The 19455-nt window shown below is 38.5% G+C and overlaps 1 protein-coding gene across 2 annotated transcripts in view; it reads left to right on the top strand.

Annotated features, from left to right (window-relative positions):
- The window catches only part of LGR4 (leucine rich repeat containing G protein-coupled receptor 4), a 181784-nt gene extending 166920 nt beyond the window's left edge, over positions 1-14864 (top strand). The window contains exons 16-18 of one of the 2 annotated variants that reach the window (XM_042478342.1): positions 3399-3520; positions 4239-4319; positions 11806-14864. In XM_042478342.1, coding sequence (XP_042334276.1) covers positions 3399-3520; positions 4239-4319; positions 11806-13082 — 1480 coding nt within the window. In that variant the 3' untranslated portion in view covers positions 13083-14864. The remainder of the gene's footprint in view (positions 1-3398; positions 3521-4238; positions 4320-11805) is intronic. The other variant, XM_042478434.1, reaches the window with a different exon arrangement.
- Positions 14865-19455: the final 4591 nt, after the last annotated feature.

A 19455-nucleotide genomic window follows, 5' to 3' on the forward strand; every position in this document is an offset into this window, starting at 1 on the left:
AGGAAGCACAGGCTCTAGCTGCCCAACAGATTAATTCAGCACGCCACACTGTCAACTGTATATCTAAGGTCATGGCTGATGCAGTAGCTCTACACCGCTACACTTGGCTATGACCAATGGACCTATCAGAGGACACCTGTTCAGTGCAAAGACTGATGAGACCTTGAACCACCTTTGTAAGGCCAGGCTAACTGCGAAGAAAATGGGGGTTAGCACCAGACCATAAACTAGACTATTTAAAAGCCCAGGAGGGATGTCTTCATGTGATGCAAAAATGACTACAATAGCAATAGCAAGTACATTTCTATACTGCTTACCGATGTACTGAGCAATTTACAAAGTGTAAGCTAATTGCCCCCAGCAAGCTGGGTACTCATTTTAGCGTCCTCGGAAGGATGCCAGGCTGAATCAACCCTGGAACCCCTGGCTGGAATCAAACTCACAACCTTGTGGCTGTGAGTGAGTGACTGCAGTACTGGCATTTAACCACTCCGCTAGCAGGGCTTCCTGATGCCAGCTTTGACCGTGCTGTACTTTCATCTGTACTTCACTGATCTGTAAGCTTTACAGTCACCCACTTGTGTGAGGCACAGAGACCATGAATAAAAAGAACAGATTGGTTTTTTGAGTGGTCATCTGTGTCCTCACACAAACCTGCCCTACCTCCCCACTTTTAAGTCTATATGGCAGACTATGAAACTGAGGAGAGGGTAAGTAGTTTGGTGGGCTCTGACATATGCGTTAATAGGAAGGGGTGAGGGTGATCCTGCCAAGCTACTCTGTAGCCAGTCTAGGCTTCTGCAACCATTGCCACATCTGAACATTTTAACCTTTAATACCTTAATATACTCAGCTCTAGAAGTTTACATTTAGGACTCTGCACAGGCACAAAGTCCAGTTGTGTGAGGGCACAGATGACCACTCAAAGAACCAGTTACAGGTAAGCAGCCTGTTCTATGTTCACCTGGAAATTATTCACACAGCAGTGTTGCTCTCCAGGCACCTTGATGAATGTTCATGGTGATGGTGGAAGCAAAGAAATTATACTTCTCTGCCACCATTGCATCTTTACAGTTTCATCCAAAGGAGCTGTTCCAAGTGGTCAGGGGCCTTTTACATTTTGGCTTACAGAAAGAAAATAGACCACTGGACAGCTCACTGTGAAGAATTTGCAAGACATTTTGCAGACAAAATTGCTCAGATTTGTTCTGACTTGGATGTTGTAGTTGAAACCACATGCAGTGGATGTAATCGTAGCACCTGCTTGTCCTGTATTATTGGATAGGTTTCAGTTTGTGTAGCCTGAGGATGTCAACACTCAGGATCTTTGGAGAAGTGAAGGCTACCACATATATACTGGATCCTTGTTCTTCCTGGCTGCTGCAAGCACCTGAAAGAGGAGGACTGGCCAAGTGGATAAAGGGAGTGGTGGTTGCCTCACTGCAGCACTGCAGGAAGGTTTCCATCCTACCTAAAGGAGACTGGGCGAGGCCATTACTGAAAAAGACCTTCCTGGATCTCAGCATTTTGAATAACTATCAGCCCGTCTCTAATATTCCATTCTTGGATAAGGTTCTGGATTGAAGGATGGCCAACCAGCTCCAGGGGTTTCTGGATGAGACAGATTATTTAGATCCATTTCAATCTGTCTTCAGACTTGGCTATGGGATGGGTGACCTATGCAGGGAACTGGACAGGGGTTGTGTGTCTTTGTTGGTCCTACTGGACCTCTCAGTGGTTTTTGATAACATCACTCATGGTATCCTTCTGAGCTGCCTCTCTGGGATAGAACTTGTGGGCACTGTTATGCAATGGTTCTGGCCTTTCTTGGAGGGATGAATTCAGAAGCTAGTGTGGGGGACTCCTGTTTGCTTCCTTGGCCACTGGCCTGTGGAATCCCACAGAGTTCTGTTTTGTCCCCCATGTCATTTAACATCTGCATGAAACCACCAGGAGAGGTCATCTGGAGTTTTGGGGTGCTTCAACAAGGGAGTTACATGCTCCCCATAACTGGCTACTGTCAGCATTCTGGCTGCAGCATTCTGGACCCATTGAACTTTCCGAACAAAGGCAGCCCCATGTAGAGTGCATTACATTATTCCAAATGGGACGTAATTAAGGCATGTATCACCATAGCCAGATCTGACATCTCAAAGAATGGATGCAGCTGGCACACTAGTTTTATCTGTGAAAATGTACTCCTGGCCACTGCCGAATCCTGGGCATCAGAGTTGAATCCAGGAGAAAACTCAAGCTGTGAGACTGAGATTACCGGGGGAGTGTAACCCCATCCAGCAGAGGCACAATTCAAAGTGCTGGTCATAACCTATAAAGCCCCTAAATGGCTTAGGTTCAGACTATTTGAGAGAAGGTATCTCACCATGCAAATCTGCCAAAACCTTAAGATCTTCAGGAGAAGGCTGTTGGTAAGGACATGAGGGGAGAGCCTTCTTGGTGACTACTCCCATCCTCTAGAATGCCCTTCCTCAGGCTGGCCCCCCTATGATGATGATGATGATGATGATGATGATGATGATGATGATGATGATACTTTATTTATATAGCGCTGTAGATTTGTACAGTGCTGTACATACAAACAATAAAATAAAAGTAAACCTGCCCATGGCGTACATTCTAAGATGTAATAGCGTAATACATATAAATAATATATAACAATACAGGAAAGGGTTTAATAAAGTGAGGCAGGCAACAAATTAAAAATGTAACATAACAAATAATAGTCATGCATAAGAAATAATAGTCATGCCCCCGTCCTTATTTCCTTTTACCTGCAAGCAAAGACATTTTTATTCAGGATTTTAAAAATCACTATAGGGTAGCTTTTCTATGGAGTGTGTGTTTTAGTTACGTTTTTAACTTTTTTATTATTTTTACTGTTAATTTTATGCTGTTTTAGGTGGATGATTTTGATTGGTTTAAAATTTATATTGCAAAATGTTTTTATCTTGTGTGCCACCTTGGGTCCTTTTCTGGGAGAAAGGCAGCATAAAATAAATAAATAAATAAATAAATATTCATTTTAGTACACATTGGTAATAACATGATTGCTTTTAACATCTTCCTGTCCTTAAAATTATAGTGTTTCATAGGCCCAGAGAATTTTAGCATTGGAAGGGATCACAGGGACCATCTAATTATCTTTGAATTTTTGTGAAATTTGATTTCTAGTACAGGTAATGTTGTCAGAATTTCTCTTTTGTCTTTCTGCCTCTGCTATAAAATCTCTTCAGGAAATTCTGTAATTATTTCAAATCTGTAGTTTGCCTTCATTTGGGGGAGGGATTTTGTAAAGGATGGTAGATTTGAGATGCTGATTGTTTAAACAGAAAGGAAAGCTATCAGTTAAGATTTTTCGCTGTTCTTGTTTGACTTTCTAGATCTCTATCTGTTCCATATGCCTATCAATGTTGTGCCTTCTGGGCCTGTGACTCTTATTTAAACTCCAACACTGAAGATTCCAGCCACCAAGGTCAGAGTTGGTCAGTTGCACATGACCAGGGTGAGTGGTCTGGTACTGTGTAGTAACAGTATGTGTAGGGAGTTTGAAGTTTAGATAACTCTGTCATATTTCAGGTATTCAGCTAATGCAATAAATAGAAGAGCTATCAGTTTAATTGGAATCTATAGGAATGGCCAGTCCATTAGAATAAATGGGGATAGGCAGACAAGAGGCTAGGAATTCTCAGTGGAAGAATAACTCTTCCATAACACTGAAGTGGACACAGTCATTATGCCCTCCTGTGTACAGCTACTTGGCTGTCAAAGTTCTATGCTGCTAGTTTCCTCAGATGGAATAGATTAAAATAGCTTGAGGGAAGTCCATTTTCTGAAGCTGCTGACTTGTGTTAGAAGACTCAGACCCCTACTCCCTGATTCTGAATCTGTAATTGGAGGACATGTTTATTATTGTTTTCTTGTGCCATGATCTGTGAACTCTCATGCATCCAACTCAAGTGAGGGGCTGCATTGCATTATTATATAAAGTGTATTTACAGTTTTTTGTAAATAACATATTAGAGATTAAAATTTTTGTGTGAGAGAATTTTGCAAGCTTTTTCTTCAACATCCTCAAATAAATAAATTATTTAAGATATTTTATTTTTGTGTGTAGGAAAAACTTCAGATACTAGGTTTCCTATTTGTTTTTCACAATTAAAAACTTGGAAGTAGTTCCATAGTTTGTGTTTCTCCAAGACTAATTGTTGTTCTTAATCTAGGTACATCAGATACAAATGATTTAAACAGTGATGAAAATGAAGAACTTGGTCAAACAGTAATTCACTGTACCCCCACAACAGGTAAAGTACTTCCAGGTTTACATTTATGGTCAGAATGAGGCCAAGTTTTTGATTTGCTTAGCAGATCAAGTGGAGTAGAGACTATCAGCTACCAAGATAGTCTGTTATACAGTTGAACAGACTTTAAATCTGCTCCTTTGCAATTTTCAGCCATTGGATCTAGACGCGTTTTCTGGAGCCACAGAGGGCATGAAAATGTCCACATTGGCTCTCCTTAGTTTTTCTACTCTCTGTTCTAGACATACCTACTGTATATCTTTCAGCAATTCTTCATGGGACTTAGTTGTTCAGATCCCTCATTTTCTGGTTTCCTTCTTTCTCCAAATGTACTCCAGTTTGTCAGCATCTGCCCTTTTTAAAATGAGGTGCCCAGAATGACATAATACAGGCTAGAATGGAACTATGCCTGTTTTATAGCCCAAGTTTGGATTAACTTTTTTAAAAAAATCATTTGCAGACAGTTTTCTCCAGTTCAATTTACATCAGGGAGCATCTCAACTACAGAAGGAGCAGGGGCCATTTTTCTGTCTGATGCCTCCCTGGGGGCAGTATTAGCACATCCAGTGTGACCTGAAGTATGATTATGTCTCTGCTGGTTTTGTTTTTGGCCAATTTTCAGGGGAGATTGCAGGGGGGAGGTGTTCGAACATTATCAAGAGCTTGTGGGGACAAAACAGCATTTTTTGAGACACTTCTGAAAAAATGGCTCGCACAAACAGTTCAGTGGGGCTTCCCATGCCACAGAATGGGGCCATGTGGCCCACAGATTGCACTTTCCCCACCTCTTGTTTACAATTACCTAGGACTTCTGTATAATTTCTGTGCATACTGCTGCCAAGCCTAGTCTTTGCAGTGCTATATGTATGCCTTGATATTTAAATGTAGAACTTTAAATTTATCTCTGATGAAGTTCATCTTGTTGGTTTTAGTTCATCATTCCACCTTGTCAAGACCATTTTGTATCTTGTGTCTTGTTTTTGGCTTCTGTGATGTTGAATATCTTTATAAGCTGTTTGGTAAGCAGGCCCTCTACTCCTTTGTCAAAGTCTTTTACAAAATTGTTGAACCCCTCATAAACTTGAGGCATTCCATTTGAGATATCCCTCCTGGTCCATACAGAGCCAGTAACAAACAAACACTGCTTACGGTTGTTTAGCTAGCCCGCGTTATACTCGGCTTCCAGCATACGCTGGAAGCCATGCTGGAATGAAGGGAGCCATGTGCTGGAGGAAAACAATGGTGCGTGCTCCCATGGCATGTGCCTTTGCGCCTTCGCAGGCATGAGCCCCATTCAAATGAATGGGGCTTGAGCATCTGTGTTTTTTCCTTTACGCGAGGGGGGGTCCTGAATGGATCCCCGCGTAAGAGAAGGGACGACTGTAGTGGATCCTCTATCATTCAACCTACAATTTAGCATGTTGCCAACAAAAATATCATGGAATGCTTTGTGAAATACTTTACTGAAAATGAAATTTATTTTATGTATGATCTACAAAACTAGTAATTCTATTTTTTTTTATTTATAAAAACATTTTATATACAAAAACAATAAAAAAAGCTTCAGGTTACTACATAGTATCAGAAAATATATTGAAGTTCACAGATCAGTACTTCCAAAGTCACTTTAAAAACAATTCCCAAACACTATACCCATACATTTCAATATTCTCTTTTTTATATATATATATCAGTTGCTCTTTTTACTTCCTGTTACCTCGAAGTATATTCCCCTAAATCGTACAATTTCTTAAATGTTATATTACAAATAAGTTGCTTATAGGTTATCGTGTCTGCATTCTTATGTCTCAAACCTGCAATTTTTCATTATCTGGTCCCACTCTTTCTCTATTAGTGTAGCGTCTTTATTAGATAAACGGCCAGTGAGAATATCCATCTCTCTAAATTCGTGAATTTTCGCCCACCAAAGATCCAAATCAGGTATGATTTGGCTTTTCCAATATTGAGCTAATATAATTCTGGCGGCAGTTATTAAATATAGTATTGTTCTCTCATGTTTAATTTTGATTTGTGCAGGAGCTTTATCTAACATATTCAGCAAATACTGTACATTTCTGGTCTCATTTCAAAATTCAGTTGAAAAATGTGTTCAATTTTTACACATTGAACACAATTGAAAACTAGTAATTCTATTAAAGAAAGTTCCAACGTTAGTCAGGCATGATTTAGTTTTGATTAGAAATGTGAAGGCCTGGGAAAAACGGAAAAATTTGGGGGGCAGGACGGGACAGTTTTTTTCTGGTTTTTTTTCCTGAAGCCGCCCCCCCCCCCAAATTGGAAAAAGTGAAAAAAGGAAGAAAAACAATTATTGGATGTTTTATTTTAGCATGATGAATAATATCTTTAAGACAAAATATTAATATATTCTCCAAATCATTTCTAAAAACTGTGTACACTATCAGATTATTCTAATTTCTGTGCACTGTGTGAGGAGGACAAGCAAGTCCTAGGTTACAAATTGAACTCTCCAGTGCAAGAGCAAGATGCATTTCCTCCTTTAGGGGGCACTGAAAAAATATGGTCTATGTTTGGAAACACACTAAATCAGTGGCTCTCAACTTCCTAATGCCGTGATCCTTTAATACAGTTCCTCATGTTGTGGTGACCCCAACCATAAAATTGTGGTATCTCTGTTCCTAAGACTATTGGAAAAAATAGTTTTCCAATGGTCTGAGGTGACCCCTGTGAAAGGGTTGTTCAACCCCCAAAGGGGTCTCAACCTACAGGTTGAGAACCGCCATACTAAATCAAGAAATAAACTGGCATATGAAATGGTAGAGAAGCTTCTTTCACTCTAGGCAAACCTCCTGTTTTTAGAAGTTCGTGATAACTGTGAAGCAGAAGCAGAGACTGAAACTAATACTGATAATCATAGCTGGATCTGCACTGTAGAAATGCAGTTTGATACCACTTTAACTGCCATGGTTCAGTGCTATGGGATTCTGGGAATTGTAGTTTTATGAGACAACCTTTTTCAGAATTTTGGTGCCACAACAAACTACAATTCCCAGAATTCCCTAGCACTGAGCCATGACAGTTAATGGTGTCAAACTGGAATATTTCTGCAGTCCAGATGCAGCCCAGAGCTTGGAAAATGAATCTAATTAAATTTTATGCCTATTAATTGAATCTTAGCCCCCCCTCCCCTCCACACATTTCCCCCAACTCCTCAATTCTTTTTATGAGAATGAGTGCTTTATGTCTATTTGAAACTATGGAGAGGAAATATAAATAATTTTCTTTGTTACTAATGTTGATGATTTCTTCTGTTGGTTTTTTTTATATTTTTTAAAATCTTGCTCCATATAAACTAGCAAAACCAAATTTAGGAGATTATTACTCCATTTGTTACAAATAAAAATGTTTAAAAATAAAAGTAAATTCCATTTGTAATAATTGTTTGAATACAGTGTATTTTAATATACCAATAGTGATGATTTTATGCCAAATCAAATTTTTCATAGTTATATTTTATGTTCTTAAAGTAACAGAGTGACTTTCAATCTGTAAAAAGTGCTAGTGTTGCATTTTTCCAACTTTTCCGAAAATTTCCATTTCTCTCTTGAACACCCCCCCCCAAAAAAAGCCTGTTTCCCCCCCTTGGCTTCAAAATTTCTGGAAATTTTATATCTCTAGTCTTGATCATTTTGATTTCTGATAGTAAAAACTTTTGTGATCTGGGAACCATACTTTTTCTTAAATGCACCTGACATAGCTAGCTTCTCTGAAATAGCTTCTCTAAAAAGTTCTTTGCCTGTTCTGGACTGTAAGTTCCTTCTAATCTTCTTTTTTTCCACCCTGAACACAGTTCCTATGTCATTATCCTCTAAGCTTCAGCCTTTTTTCTCTTGCTCTCAAGCGAATCAAGCATTTAGTGCAAGTTCTTCATTACCAGCTGTATACAGCAGCTGATTGCATCACATGTAGCAATTGTACTTTCAACCTTATTAGCAGCTGCTTGCTTGCTTCTCCCTCAAGCCGTTCAGTTAATCTTTTATATTGCTGTCATGATTAGACACCCCAGTTCCTTCTGTCCCATAAATTCCAACAGAAGATTACTGTTCTCATGATTTGGGGAGAATGTTCGAGCTAGTTTTTACTGTCTCTACTGACTGCAGAACTAGAAATTTTAGAGTTACAAAAACTTGGCAGGTAAACTGTCTTATGATGTCCAAACTGAAATGTCATGTGGGTAAAAGAAAAATAGCTTATCTTAGTGGAGTCAAACCTGTTGCCACTGTATTTTCACCAAATCCCTGCTATGTTTAGTCACAATATTTAATATTTGGAGATATGTAGCTATTCATAGCAATAAAGTCAACTCACTAAGCTAATGAGTTTTTACTTTTTTTACAGTTTGGAGCCACAACATAATAACTTGTTTTTCATGGTTGTTGGGGTTTTTTTACCTGACAGACATTTGTCCAGTATTCCCTACACAATCTGTCTGGATGGCACATCACCCCCAACATCATGTGCATGCACTTTTTCATTGTACTTTCATTCACCATGTACATTTTGATCAGTAGAACTGAGTTGTCAGCCAAATAAACAAAACAATGAAACTAAACAATCTTACAACACACACAACCTAGGCTTTGGACTTCTGGAAATTATAAGCTTTGACTTAAACTTTAATCAATTGTGTCTAAAGTAAATATTTATTTTCAAATAATCTCCTCCCTGGTAGTGATAGAAGCCATGTGGTGCTACAGATTTGCGTATCCCTTATCTGATATGCTCAGGAACAGAAATATTTTGGATTTTTTAAAAAAAACTTTATTTTGGAATACCTGTATGCGCATATATGTACTTAACATGTACATCTTGAAAATAGAAACCAAGTCTAAACACAAAATTCATTTATGTTCCATATATACCTTATGCACATAGCCTCAAGATAATTTTATATAATATTTTAAAAATAACTTTGTGCATGCAGCAAAGTTTGTGTACATTGAACCATGAGAAAGCAAGAAGCAAAGTTTGTGTACATTGAACCATGAGAAAGCAAAGGTGTTTTGGTTTTTGGAGTATTTGGAGACTCAACCAATATTTAAAAATAGACTGTGCTGTAAAACAATATTTCTTGTATTGTCATATTCCATGAGAATTGTTTTATAACTGATAAGACAATCTATGAGTTTCTTAAATAAAATGTAAACAACATATAAATAAATCAACTCTAGTATTAATAAATGTCAACAAATATGGAAGACAAAATTGTGGTCAACAGACTGGAAATATACAAATCTTTCCACAAAAATTGAGACACCAAAGACTGCAATAGCTATAGGACGATAATGTTCATTTCCCACACAACCAAATTTTTGCTCAAAATTCTGCAGTCATACATAGTGAGAGAAATCCTAGAGGTGCAAGTAGGATCAGGAAAGTCAGAGACACTAGAGACCACATCATAAACACATGATGGCTAATGGAGTGTACTAAGGATTTGGGGGGGGGGGGAATCAGCCCATGCTTCATAGGCTTTAGCAAAACATTTGTCTGCAAAGACCATAAAAAAGTTATGGATGGTTCTTATAGACATGGGAGTTCCAACATTTGGCAGTCCTAATGAGAAGTCATTACTTAGGACAAGGGGTTACTCTCTGAACAGAATATGGAGAAACAGAATGGTTCCCAATTGGCAAAACGGTCAGGCATTTTATTACCCTATTTGTTCAACTTGTATGCTAAAAATATTATAGGAAGAACAACTTTAGACTTGGAAGGAGGAGGAGTGAAGATATGAGGAAGGAACATCAGTGATCTAATAAGCAGATGACACCATAATACTAGCCAAACACATCACAGCCTTGGAACAATGACTAAGGAAGGTCGAAGAAAGTTCAAAGGCAAACTGACTGCTGAACATAAAGAAAACAAAAATAATGACCATGAAGGATCTACATAAATTCAACCTAGACAATGAGGAAATCAAATTAAAGCATCCCTGTACCTTGGATCAAACATTGGTCAGAATAGAGACTGCAGCCAAGAAATCAGAAGAAGACTGAGAATGAGAAGGGCAATTATGAAAGAAACAAGATTCTAAAGTGTAAAGATACCCAACTGAGCACTAAAGTTAGAATCATCCTAGCCATTGTAATCTCCATCACCGCGTGTGGATGTGAATTCTTGATGCTGAAAAAACAGACAAGAAGGAAAATCAACTGATTTGAGATGTGGTGTTGGCAGAGAGTGCTAAAGATACTGTGGACAGCCCAAAAGACAGACAAATGGATCCTTGAACAGATCAAGCCTGACATATCTCTGGAAGCCAAGATGATCAAACTGAGGCTGTCTTTCTTTGGTCACATCATGAGAAGGCAAGACTCATTAGAAAAGACAATAATGCTAGGAAAAGTAGAAGGTAGTGAAAAGAGAGGAAGACTGAACACCAGATGGCTAGACTCAATCAGGGAGTCACGGGCCTGAATTTGTAGGACCTAAGCAGAGCAATGGATGTCAGAGAGTCTAAGAGATGTCTCATTAATAGGGTTGTCATGAGCCATGGTTGACTTGAGGGCAGTTGACAACAACAGCATGCCCTTCTAATGGCATCTTGTCTCCATAAGCATATACAGTTATATTCTTATATGTTAATATTTGTGTGTGTTCACAGCTGCTAGATGTCTAATACAAGGCTTAATAAGGCTTATTTGTATTGGTTAGCTGCCATCTTTGCTGCTTGGAAGAGGGAAGTATTGGCAATGGTACAAGTGCATGTACCATTACAGTAGAATTAGAATAAAAATATCCCAAATGGGTTTGAATATTGAAAAGATGAAACTCTCTCTCTGTGTGTGTGTGTGTGTGTGTAATAGAAAATTGTGTGTATCTGGCTGGCTGACTTAAGCAGTAGTGTGCTTTGGTTTTACAGTCTATAGTTTTGTAGTGCTTTGTTGTCTTTTAGTATTTTCCTTTTATGAAGGATATTTTTAATTATATCTCTGTTTAAGTAATATTTCTGCCCATCCTACAACAACCTGGATTTTAGTGGAAGAAGACTGATTAAAAACAGAAATAAATCATGTTTTAAAAGTGAAATTCAGAACGTGGGACTTTTTTTTAAGGGGGGGAGGTGAGAGAAAGCCTTATGGGTTTAATTGTGCCTATGTGCTGTAAAAGTACAGCAATTAGTTGATTAGCTGAAGCCTCATTAAAGTCTGATATATTTCCCTCTTGCTCCTTTATTTGAATAATTATCTTTTCAAGGGCATTTTATTAATAATACCATACCTGCATATCACTATGTTCATCTCACCCTGTGTAGGGCTTTAAATGTTTATTCCAGACATAATGCATGTCCCAATACTGGGTGATTAAAAAGGAATGGTGCAAAGGTAAATCAGTTTTGCACCATTTTTTAATTACCCTGTACCAATAAAACATGTTAATAACTGGCCACATGTGTTTTTTTTACTGCATTAAAACAACACTTTGTTTTTCTTCTTTTTTTAAGGTGCTTTCAAGCCCTGTGAATACTTACTTGGAAGTTGGATGATTCGTCTTACAGTCTGGTTTATTTTTCTGGTTGCTTTGTTCTTCAATATGCTTGTCATGTTAACTATATTTACTTCTTGTACTTCACTGCCTTCATCCAAACTGTTTATAGGTTTGATTTCTATATCTAACTTACTTATGGGGATCTATACTGGGATATTAACTTTCCTCGATGCAGTCTCCTGGGGGAGGTTTGCTGAATATGGCATCTGGTGGGAGACAGGCAGTGGCTGTAAAGTTGCTGGGTTTCTTGCAATCTTCTCGTCAGAAAGTGCCATTTTGTTCCTAATGCTAGCTGCTATTGAGCGGAGCTTATCTGCAAAGGATATCCTTAAAAAGGGCAAAAGTAATCATCAAAAACAGTTTCGAATTGCAGCCACTCTTGCTTTCTTTTGTGCATTGGTAGCAGGATGTTTGCCACTTTTCCATAAGGGAGAGTATTCTGCATCACCCCTTTGCCTGCCCTTTCCCACTGGAGAAACGCCTTCCTTGGGCTTTACAGTTACTTTAGTGCTCCTAAACTCATTAGCCTTTTTGCTGATGGCTATTATTTATACCAAACTTTACTGTAATTTAGAAAAAGAAGACCTGTCTGAGAACACACAGGCCAGCATGATTAAACATGTTGCTTGGCTAATCTTCACCAACTGCATCTTTTTTTGCCCTGTGGCATTTTTCTCCTTTGCACCACTCATCACTGCAATCTCTATTAGCCCTGAGATCATGAAATCTGTCACTCTAATATTTTTCCCATTGCCTGCATGTTTGAATCCGGTCTTGTATGTGTTCTTCAATCCCAAATTCAAAGAAGATTGGAAGTTATTAAGATGGCACATCACCAAGAAGAATGGTACTGGAACAATTGCTGTCAATACACAAGGTGGCTGTGGGACACAGGATTTTTACTATGACTGTGGTATGTATACACATCTGCAGGGCAACCTTACCATGTGTGAATGCTGTGAATCATTGCTTATATCCAAGCCTGTACCATGTAAACACTTAATAAAATCCCACAGTTGTCCTGCTCTGACAGTAGTGCCTTGTCAAAGGGCAGATGGCTACTGGTCAGATTGTGGTACTCAATCTGCCCATTCTGATTATGCTGATGAAGAGGACTCTTTTGTGTCAGATAGTTCAGACCAAGTACAAGCCTGTGGACGTGCTTGTTTTTATCAAAGCAGAGGTTTCCCTTTGGTTCGTTATGCCTACAACATCCCAAGAAGTAAAGACTGAAAGACTTTACTGCAAACCATGTGCTAAAAGGACATGATGCTTCATATAGACATTGGGGATTTTTCAACTTTTTTACCTGGAAGCACTTTTTAAAATCATTGTTTGGGGCTAGTTATAAACAAGGGATGAAGCAGTAAATATCTTGAGCTATCATTTAAAATAAGAGCTGTTGCTCTTAATGTAAATAATTGGAAAACCAAAATTTATATAATCATTGTAACTTTTTTTTCTTGGCAAGTAGTTATATATTATGTTTATGTTCTTATGATATTCTTTCAGGTTGTTATGCAATTGTAACTTACTGCTTCTGTTGGAATGTGAATTCTGTCAAGTTTTCCCATTAATACAACAGAGAGCTGTAGCTGAGGGAGGTGGGTGGGGAGGGAGAGCTGTTGCTAACTTTTGTATAGCATTTCTGACTCAATCTCAGGACAATTTACTGCAGGGCCAAAATATGGGAGTATTCTTCCTGCGTGCAACTGTGAGACAAATATAGGCAAAACATATTTTCATAACTCAGTGGCTTAATTTGTCTGGAATATGCTTTTTATTTTAGTCTGTTATACAGGATTTACAGAATTATTGTTCTTAAACAGAATTTCACCCCTTATGATGAATTCTGGATGCAGAATTCTGCCTGACAGCAATTGGGAACTTGGAACTTTCACTTGCTAGCCTAGTATGGAAAACCGTGTTAGCCAAATTCATGTTATGTTACTTTGTAGCCTCAATGTGCTTTTTCTCTGATCTTCAAATCTGTGTTTGGTTTCTGTAGTTATGGTGATTTCTCTGGTCTCCACTGTGCATATGGAGCTGCCCACAAATGGGGTCATGCATCCCCAGAGCATTTTAACCTTCTTCTCCATTGTCACTCAAGCTAAAACTAGCACTTGAAGAACGTATGAATTTTTGGGTTGTGTTGTGTGTCCTGTGACAGCAAACAGGGCTGTGGAAATTTACCTTGTGTATCAACATAAACTGCTGTCATGAGGTAAAATGTTCTTCAGAGAAGGAAATAATTGGATTATAACTGCAGCACATAGTGCTTTGCAATAGGTATAATAGGCCTGAACATAGCACATTTATTTAGCATTAAAAATGATGATCTTCATAGACACAGAAGTAAAACATGTAAATTTCCCTACTGCATAGGATCTATTTTGCTGCTACCTTACAGTAATGTGGAAATGGGCTTCAATTAAAACCAAAGGTTGGGATAAGGTTAATTCTTGCATTTTAAGGCACTCATTGATTCTTATTTATCAAGTGTGATCCTTGTTGCCTTTAGTGTGACGTTTGAGCAGCATAAAATTATGAATTCATGATAAACCTAAATCATAATATTTTAAAAAGAAGTTATATTGTTTGTAATTCCACTGCCATACCAGAAATTCTGGCTTAATTTTTGCTAAATGATTTAATCTAGATTGCTTTTAGGAAAATTAAATTGTACATAGTGTGTATAAAAAGATTTTTTTCTCTGTATTGTAAATTATTTGATAAAACACATGATGGGAAATGTGGCTTCAGTGTATTTTGTTAATTAAAGCTACCTCCTGAAATAGAGCAGCTGCCAGTAGCAGAATGTTTAAATTGTGGTTTATATACTTTTTTGCAATGTAAATAAACATTGGTTGTACATTGTTGTTGTAATAAAACCAGACGTTTTGTATATCAAAATTATTTAGCTTGTACAAAATATGGGATGCTATCATTCTTGTATACTGTATTTTTGTAAGCCTAAATCATTTGCAGTAAAATCTATGGAAATTTGAGACAAGAGAAGAGGTATCTTGAAGTGTTGTGTTTGTATACTTGCATCTCTTAAATGGAATTTACAGACTGTGTGTCACATAGTGATGCTAACTTTTTTCTGTAAATATATAAAGACAAGATTTGCCTATAGAAATGTGCTTCAGATACTAAAAACTGAAAGCATAATACTCAAAACTATTGTGCTATGTTCCAGTAAGCAACTGTCCCAGGAATCATGTGGTTAGAATAGAAGAGCTGTGGAGCTGTTAATTCCAGATCAGTCAGAGTATACAGCAGGATGAAGGGAGATGTAAGAGGGTGGTCATCAGCTAGCCCACAGGTTGTTCAGCAAGTCGGTAGTCCAAATAAGCAAAGCCAACAAGAAGTGAAATAGGATCGTAAATTGTAGCCAGTTGAAGGTCAAAAACACACCAGAAAGTAATAATAGGTACCAGGAAAGCGAGGCTTGAAAGCAATAAACTGCCATAACGGGGATTTATAGGCAGCTGTTTCAAGACCTCAGGTGCCCAGTTAGTTGGTGTCTCTTACTTAATAACCTCTGGGAATAGCATTGTCTCTTTTGTTCAGTGGATGATGGCACTCTTCAGCGTCTGCAGCCTCCTACTAGGTAACTTCCCCTCTACCTGTACCTCAAACCTGTTTCTCAGACTCAGAACCTCGTTATCAGGAGCTGCAGATTTCTGGCAATTTACCTTCTCCTCACTGTCTGAATCTTTAGAGGTGAGTTATGACACAACTATTCACCTTAATCCAGAATACTGATTTTTTTCAGATGTGCACTCTCAAAAAGCTCCTTACTTGTGGCAGGCAGTAGTATAGTATACGAGAGGGTCTTGTAAAGTTTTAATTATCCCTTTTAAAAAATTGACAGAAATTTTGTTTTGATTTGTAGTTCTTAACTTTTCGCTATGTAGTCCCTGTCCAGGTTTACACATTTCCCCCAGCATTTCTTGAACCTACAAATACCATTATTGTAGAAGTCTGCAGATTGCACCTTGAACCACTCTTCCACTTCATGAATGGTGTCATTTGTGTTGTCAAATCGGCAACCCCGCAATTGATTTTTCATTTCTGGGAACAAGAAAAAGTCATTTGGTGTGATGTCGGGAGAATAAGCCAGGTACTGCAAAAACTCAAAGCCACATGCCTTTGCTTTGTTAACTGCAACTTGAGCTGGTGTATTGTCTGCTAGGAGACAAATGCCTCTGGAGAGCATACCACGGCATTTCTTTTTCAGAACATCTTGCAATTTGTCCAGAAGATTGCTGTAGTATGTGCCAGTGATGGTTAGTCCCTTTGCAAGGTAATCTTTGAGAATGATTCCACAACAAGTCCCAAAAAACTGAAAGCATGACTTTCCCTGCTGACTTTTGCACCATTGCCTTTTGGGGGGGGGGAGGTGAATCGGCATGCTTCCACTCCATGCTCATGGTTTTGATCTCTGGATCATACCGATAGATCCAAGATTCATGGTTACCAGACAACCAAAAAAATCCTCTTCATCCTGTTCTAACAGTGCCAACATCTGTCTTGAAAGGTCACATCGTGTTCGTTTCTGGAAAGGGGTTAGCAAACATGGAACTCAGTGTGCAGACACCTTTGACGTGTGCAGTTCGTCATAAATAATTTCCCACACACTACCATAACTCAGACTAGTTTCATTCATAATCATTTGGATGGTTGCTTATCTTATATATTAAACACTCCATTGTCTTCACTGTTGCCGCATCATCTGTCAATGATGGTTTTCCAGATCTTGTCTTGTCTGTGAGGGACATGTGACCAGTTTAGAAATTCCCTTTCCACCTCACAATAGTGTCATAAGAAGGGCAATCGTTTCTATAAACTACCATAATTTCATCATGAATTTGCCGGGCACTACTACCCTTCAAATGCAGGAACATTATCCCGCTGTGAGCCTCAATCTTCTCCATCTTACACTTTAGTCACTTCTGGCACAACCTGTACCAAAAATAAAGGACACAATGAGCTGATTTTCTCAACATCATGCACTTAGGGATCAATGATGACACTAGCAAAATTTCATCAATATACCATAATAACTTCCAGGTTATAATTATTACTTTACGATACCCCTTGCATACAATTAGGACACATTTTTAAAACAAGAGGAGCAAACCATAAACTGTAGACTGTTTAAAAGCCCTGGAGGGATGTCTTCATATAATGCAAAAATGACTACAATAGCAAGTACATTTCTATACTGGTTACTGATGTACTAAGTGGTTTACCGAACTCACAACCTTGTGGGTAGTGAGTGAATGGCTGCAGTACAAGCATTTAACTACTGTGCCACCAGGGCTTCTTGCAGCTCCTACTAGACCAGGACTGCATAACATACGGCCCGGGGGGGGGGTGCATTTCCAGCAGCCCATTTCCTGTGGGTTGTGTAGTAGCTGGTTGCTAATAGCCAACCAACCTGTTCGGCAAGGCTTCTCTACAGCCTGACCTTACTCCTGAGGAGAGGCTGGCTGTGGAGGAGGAGGAAGGAGGACCAGTCCCCCCCAAGCCTTCACCACTGTACCCTAGCCTTACTCCAGAGCTCTCCTTCACCATCCCAGTGCCGGTGTTGTTTTAAAAAAAAAACCTTCCATTTAAATGGAGGATGGGAAGGCAGGCATTAAAAAACACTTGTAAAAGGAACTTTGCTGTCCAAGGCCTTGTATTTAAAAAAAAAAAATAATAATTTAAGAAGCCATTTGTGGTAGTCTAATTTCCTATTATTTGTACTTTAAAGGGAAATACCATATGTGATGGAGAAGTGGGCAAAATTTAATTCGTGATTCCTTTATATTGTGATATTTGTGGCATTTTCATAACTTATTCTCCAAAAAATCCCTGGTAATCCATATGAATATTATCTCCCCCTCCTTTCCGATCAGAATTCCCAGGTTACAGGTAAAGTGTTCAGATTCTATGCAACCATGCGTGCCTGCTGTAGACACTTGATAACCTGGTAATGATCAGACCTAGCCAATGAACACATGGAAGATATTTTGAAAACACCAATTTCAAATATGATTCTGGAGAATGATAAACTGATTGCTGACAAGAAGTGTAATGTGCCCTATTAACTAACTGTTGTAAACAGTAAGAAACCTTAAAAGTGTATTAAAACTTGTACCACTTAGCAAAGTAATTTTTAAAATATTAATGTGATCTCATGATAAGTAAAAATCATAAGTGTAGTGTTTACTGATATTAATTGAAAATTCCCCTTTTTATGATATGGCTTATTTGCAAAATAGTTTAATAATTAATTACACTTTTACTTGGGAAGTGAGCTGCTACAAACCTATCTGCAACCTGAAGAACTTTATCCTATTTTAATTCTGGCCCTTACCTACTTCCAAGTTGTGGAGGTCTGTGCTAGACACTGAAAGGGTTTAGGAAAAGAGATACAGCCAACTAAATGTGATGGTTGTTACTGTGTGCCTTCAAATTATTTCTGACTTCTGTATGGCAACTCTAATGTACGGTAAACCTATCCCTGGGTTTTCTTGGCATAATTTTTTCAAGCCCTGGCAGAACTAATGTGCGTACCTGCACCACCATGAGCATGTGCCACATTATTTTCTATGAGGCTTGAGCATATGCTGTTTTCTCCATACATGGGGGGGGGGGGTGTCTGGAACAGATCTTCTGTGTATGGGGAGGGCAGACTGTATGTAGAGAGACTTTGTAGCACCTTTTGAGACTGAGAGAAAGATGTTGGCAGCATGAGTTTTCATAGTCCATGAAAGCTAATGCTGCCAACTTCTTTCAGTCTCAAAGGTGCTACAAGATCTGTCTACATACTGTGTGTCTTTTGATTATAGGAGATGTTGGCCTCTGTATTTGGAAGAAAATATAAAACTGCAAATGTCCAAAAACTACAACATAAAACCAGAATTTCGGGAAATGGGGATCATTAACAGTATTTGCAAAAACCGGTTTTCAGAATAAGAGTTCTCTCAACTCTAAACTGAATGATGAAAGAAAGCCTGCAATCAATAGTTATTATTTCAGTGTGCCATTGAAAATAGCAGAGATCACCTCTCTGCAGATATTCAAGGGCACGGATCTCAGATCTGCGAGTTAGGAGGGGTGACGGTATTGCATACCATGAAAACTATAGTCCATTCAAAACACCTGCTACAAAGTACTGATTTTAATATCAAGAAGGGAAGTTATATAGTCTTGCTAATTAATGATATGGGCCACTTGAGACCAATCTTAAAGTGAAAAACAATAACATATATCTAAATTAGGTGTATGATTACAAAATGATGGGAAGGTTGACAGGAGAGAGTACACTTGTAGAATAGTGAAATATTTCAGGCTCTTGTTCCTTAAATTAAATACACTTGTCCATATTCGCTAGGGTTAGGGGCACAAGACCCCCGTGAATATGGAAAAACCGCAAATAACAAAAACACTATGTTTTTACCTGAGAGGACACCTCTCTAGGAATCTCTAGGTCCTCCAGTGCAACTCTGTGGTCAACATCCAAACAGACACTGACCACAGGATTGGGCTGGAGGAGCTACAAAGGCCTAGTAGAGTATATTCTCTCTAGGAATCTCTAAATCTTTCA

This window comes from Sceloporus undulatus, chromosome 1, assembly GCF_019175285.1.
Source record: "Sceloporus undulatus isolate JIND9_A2432 ecotype Alabama chromosome 1, SceUnd_v1.1, whole genome shotgun sequence".
Lineage (NCBI taxonomy): Eukaryota > Metazoa > Chordata > Lepidosauria > Squamata > Phrynosomatidae > Sceloporus > Sceloporus undulatus.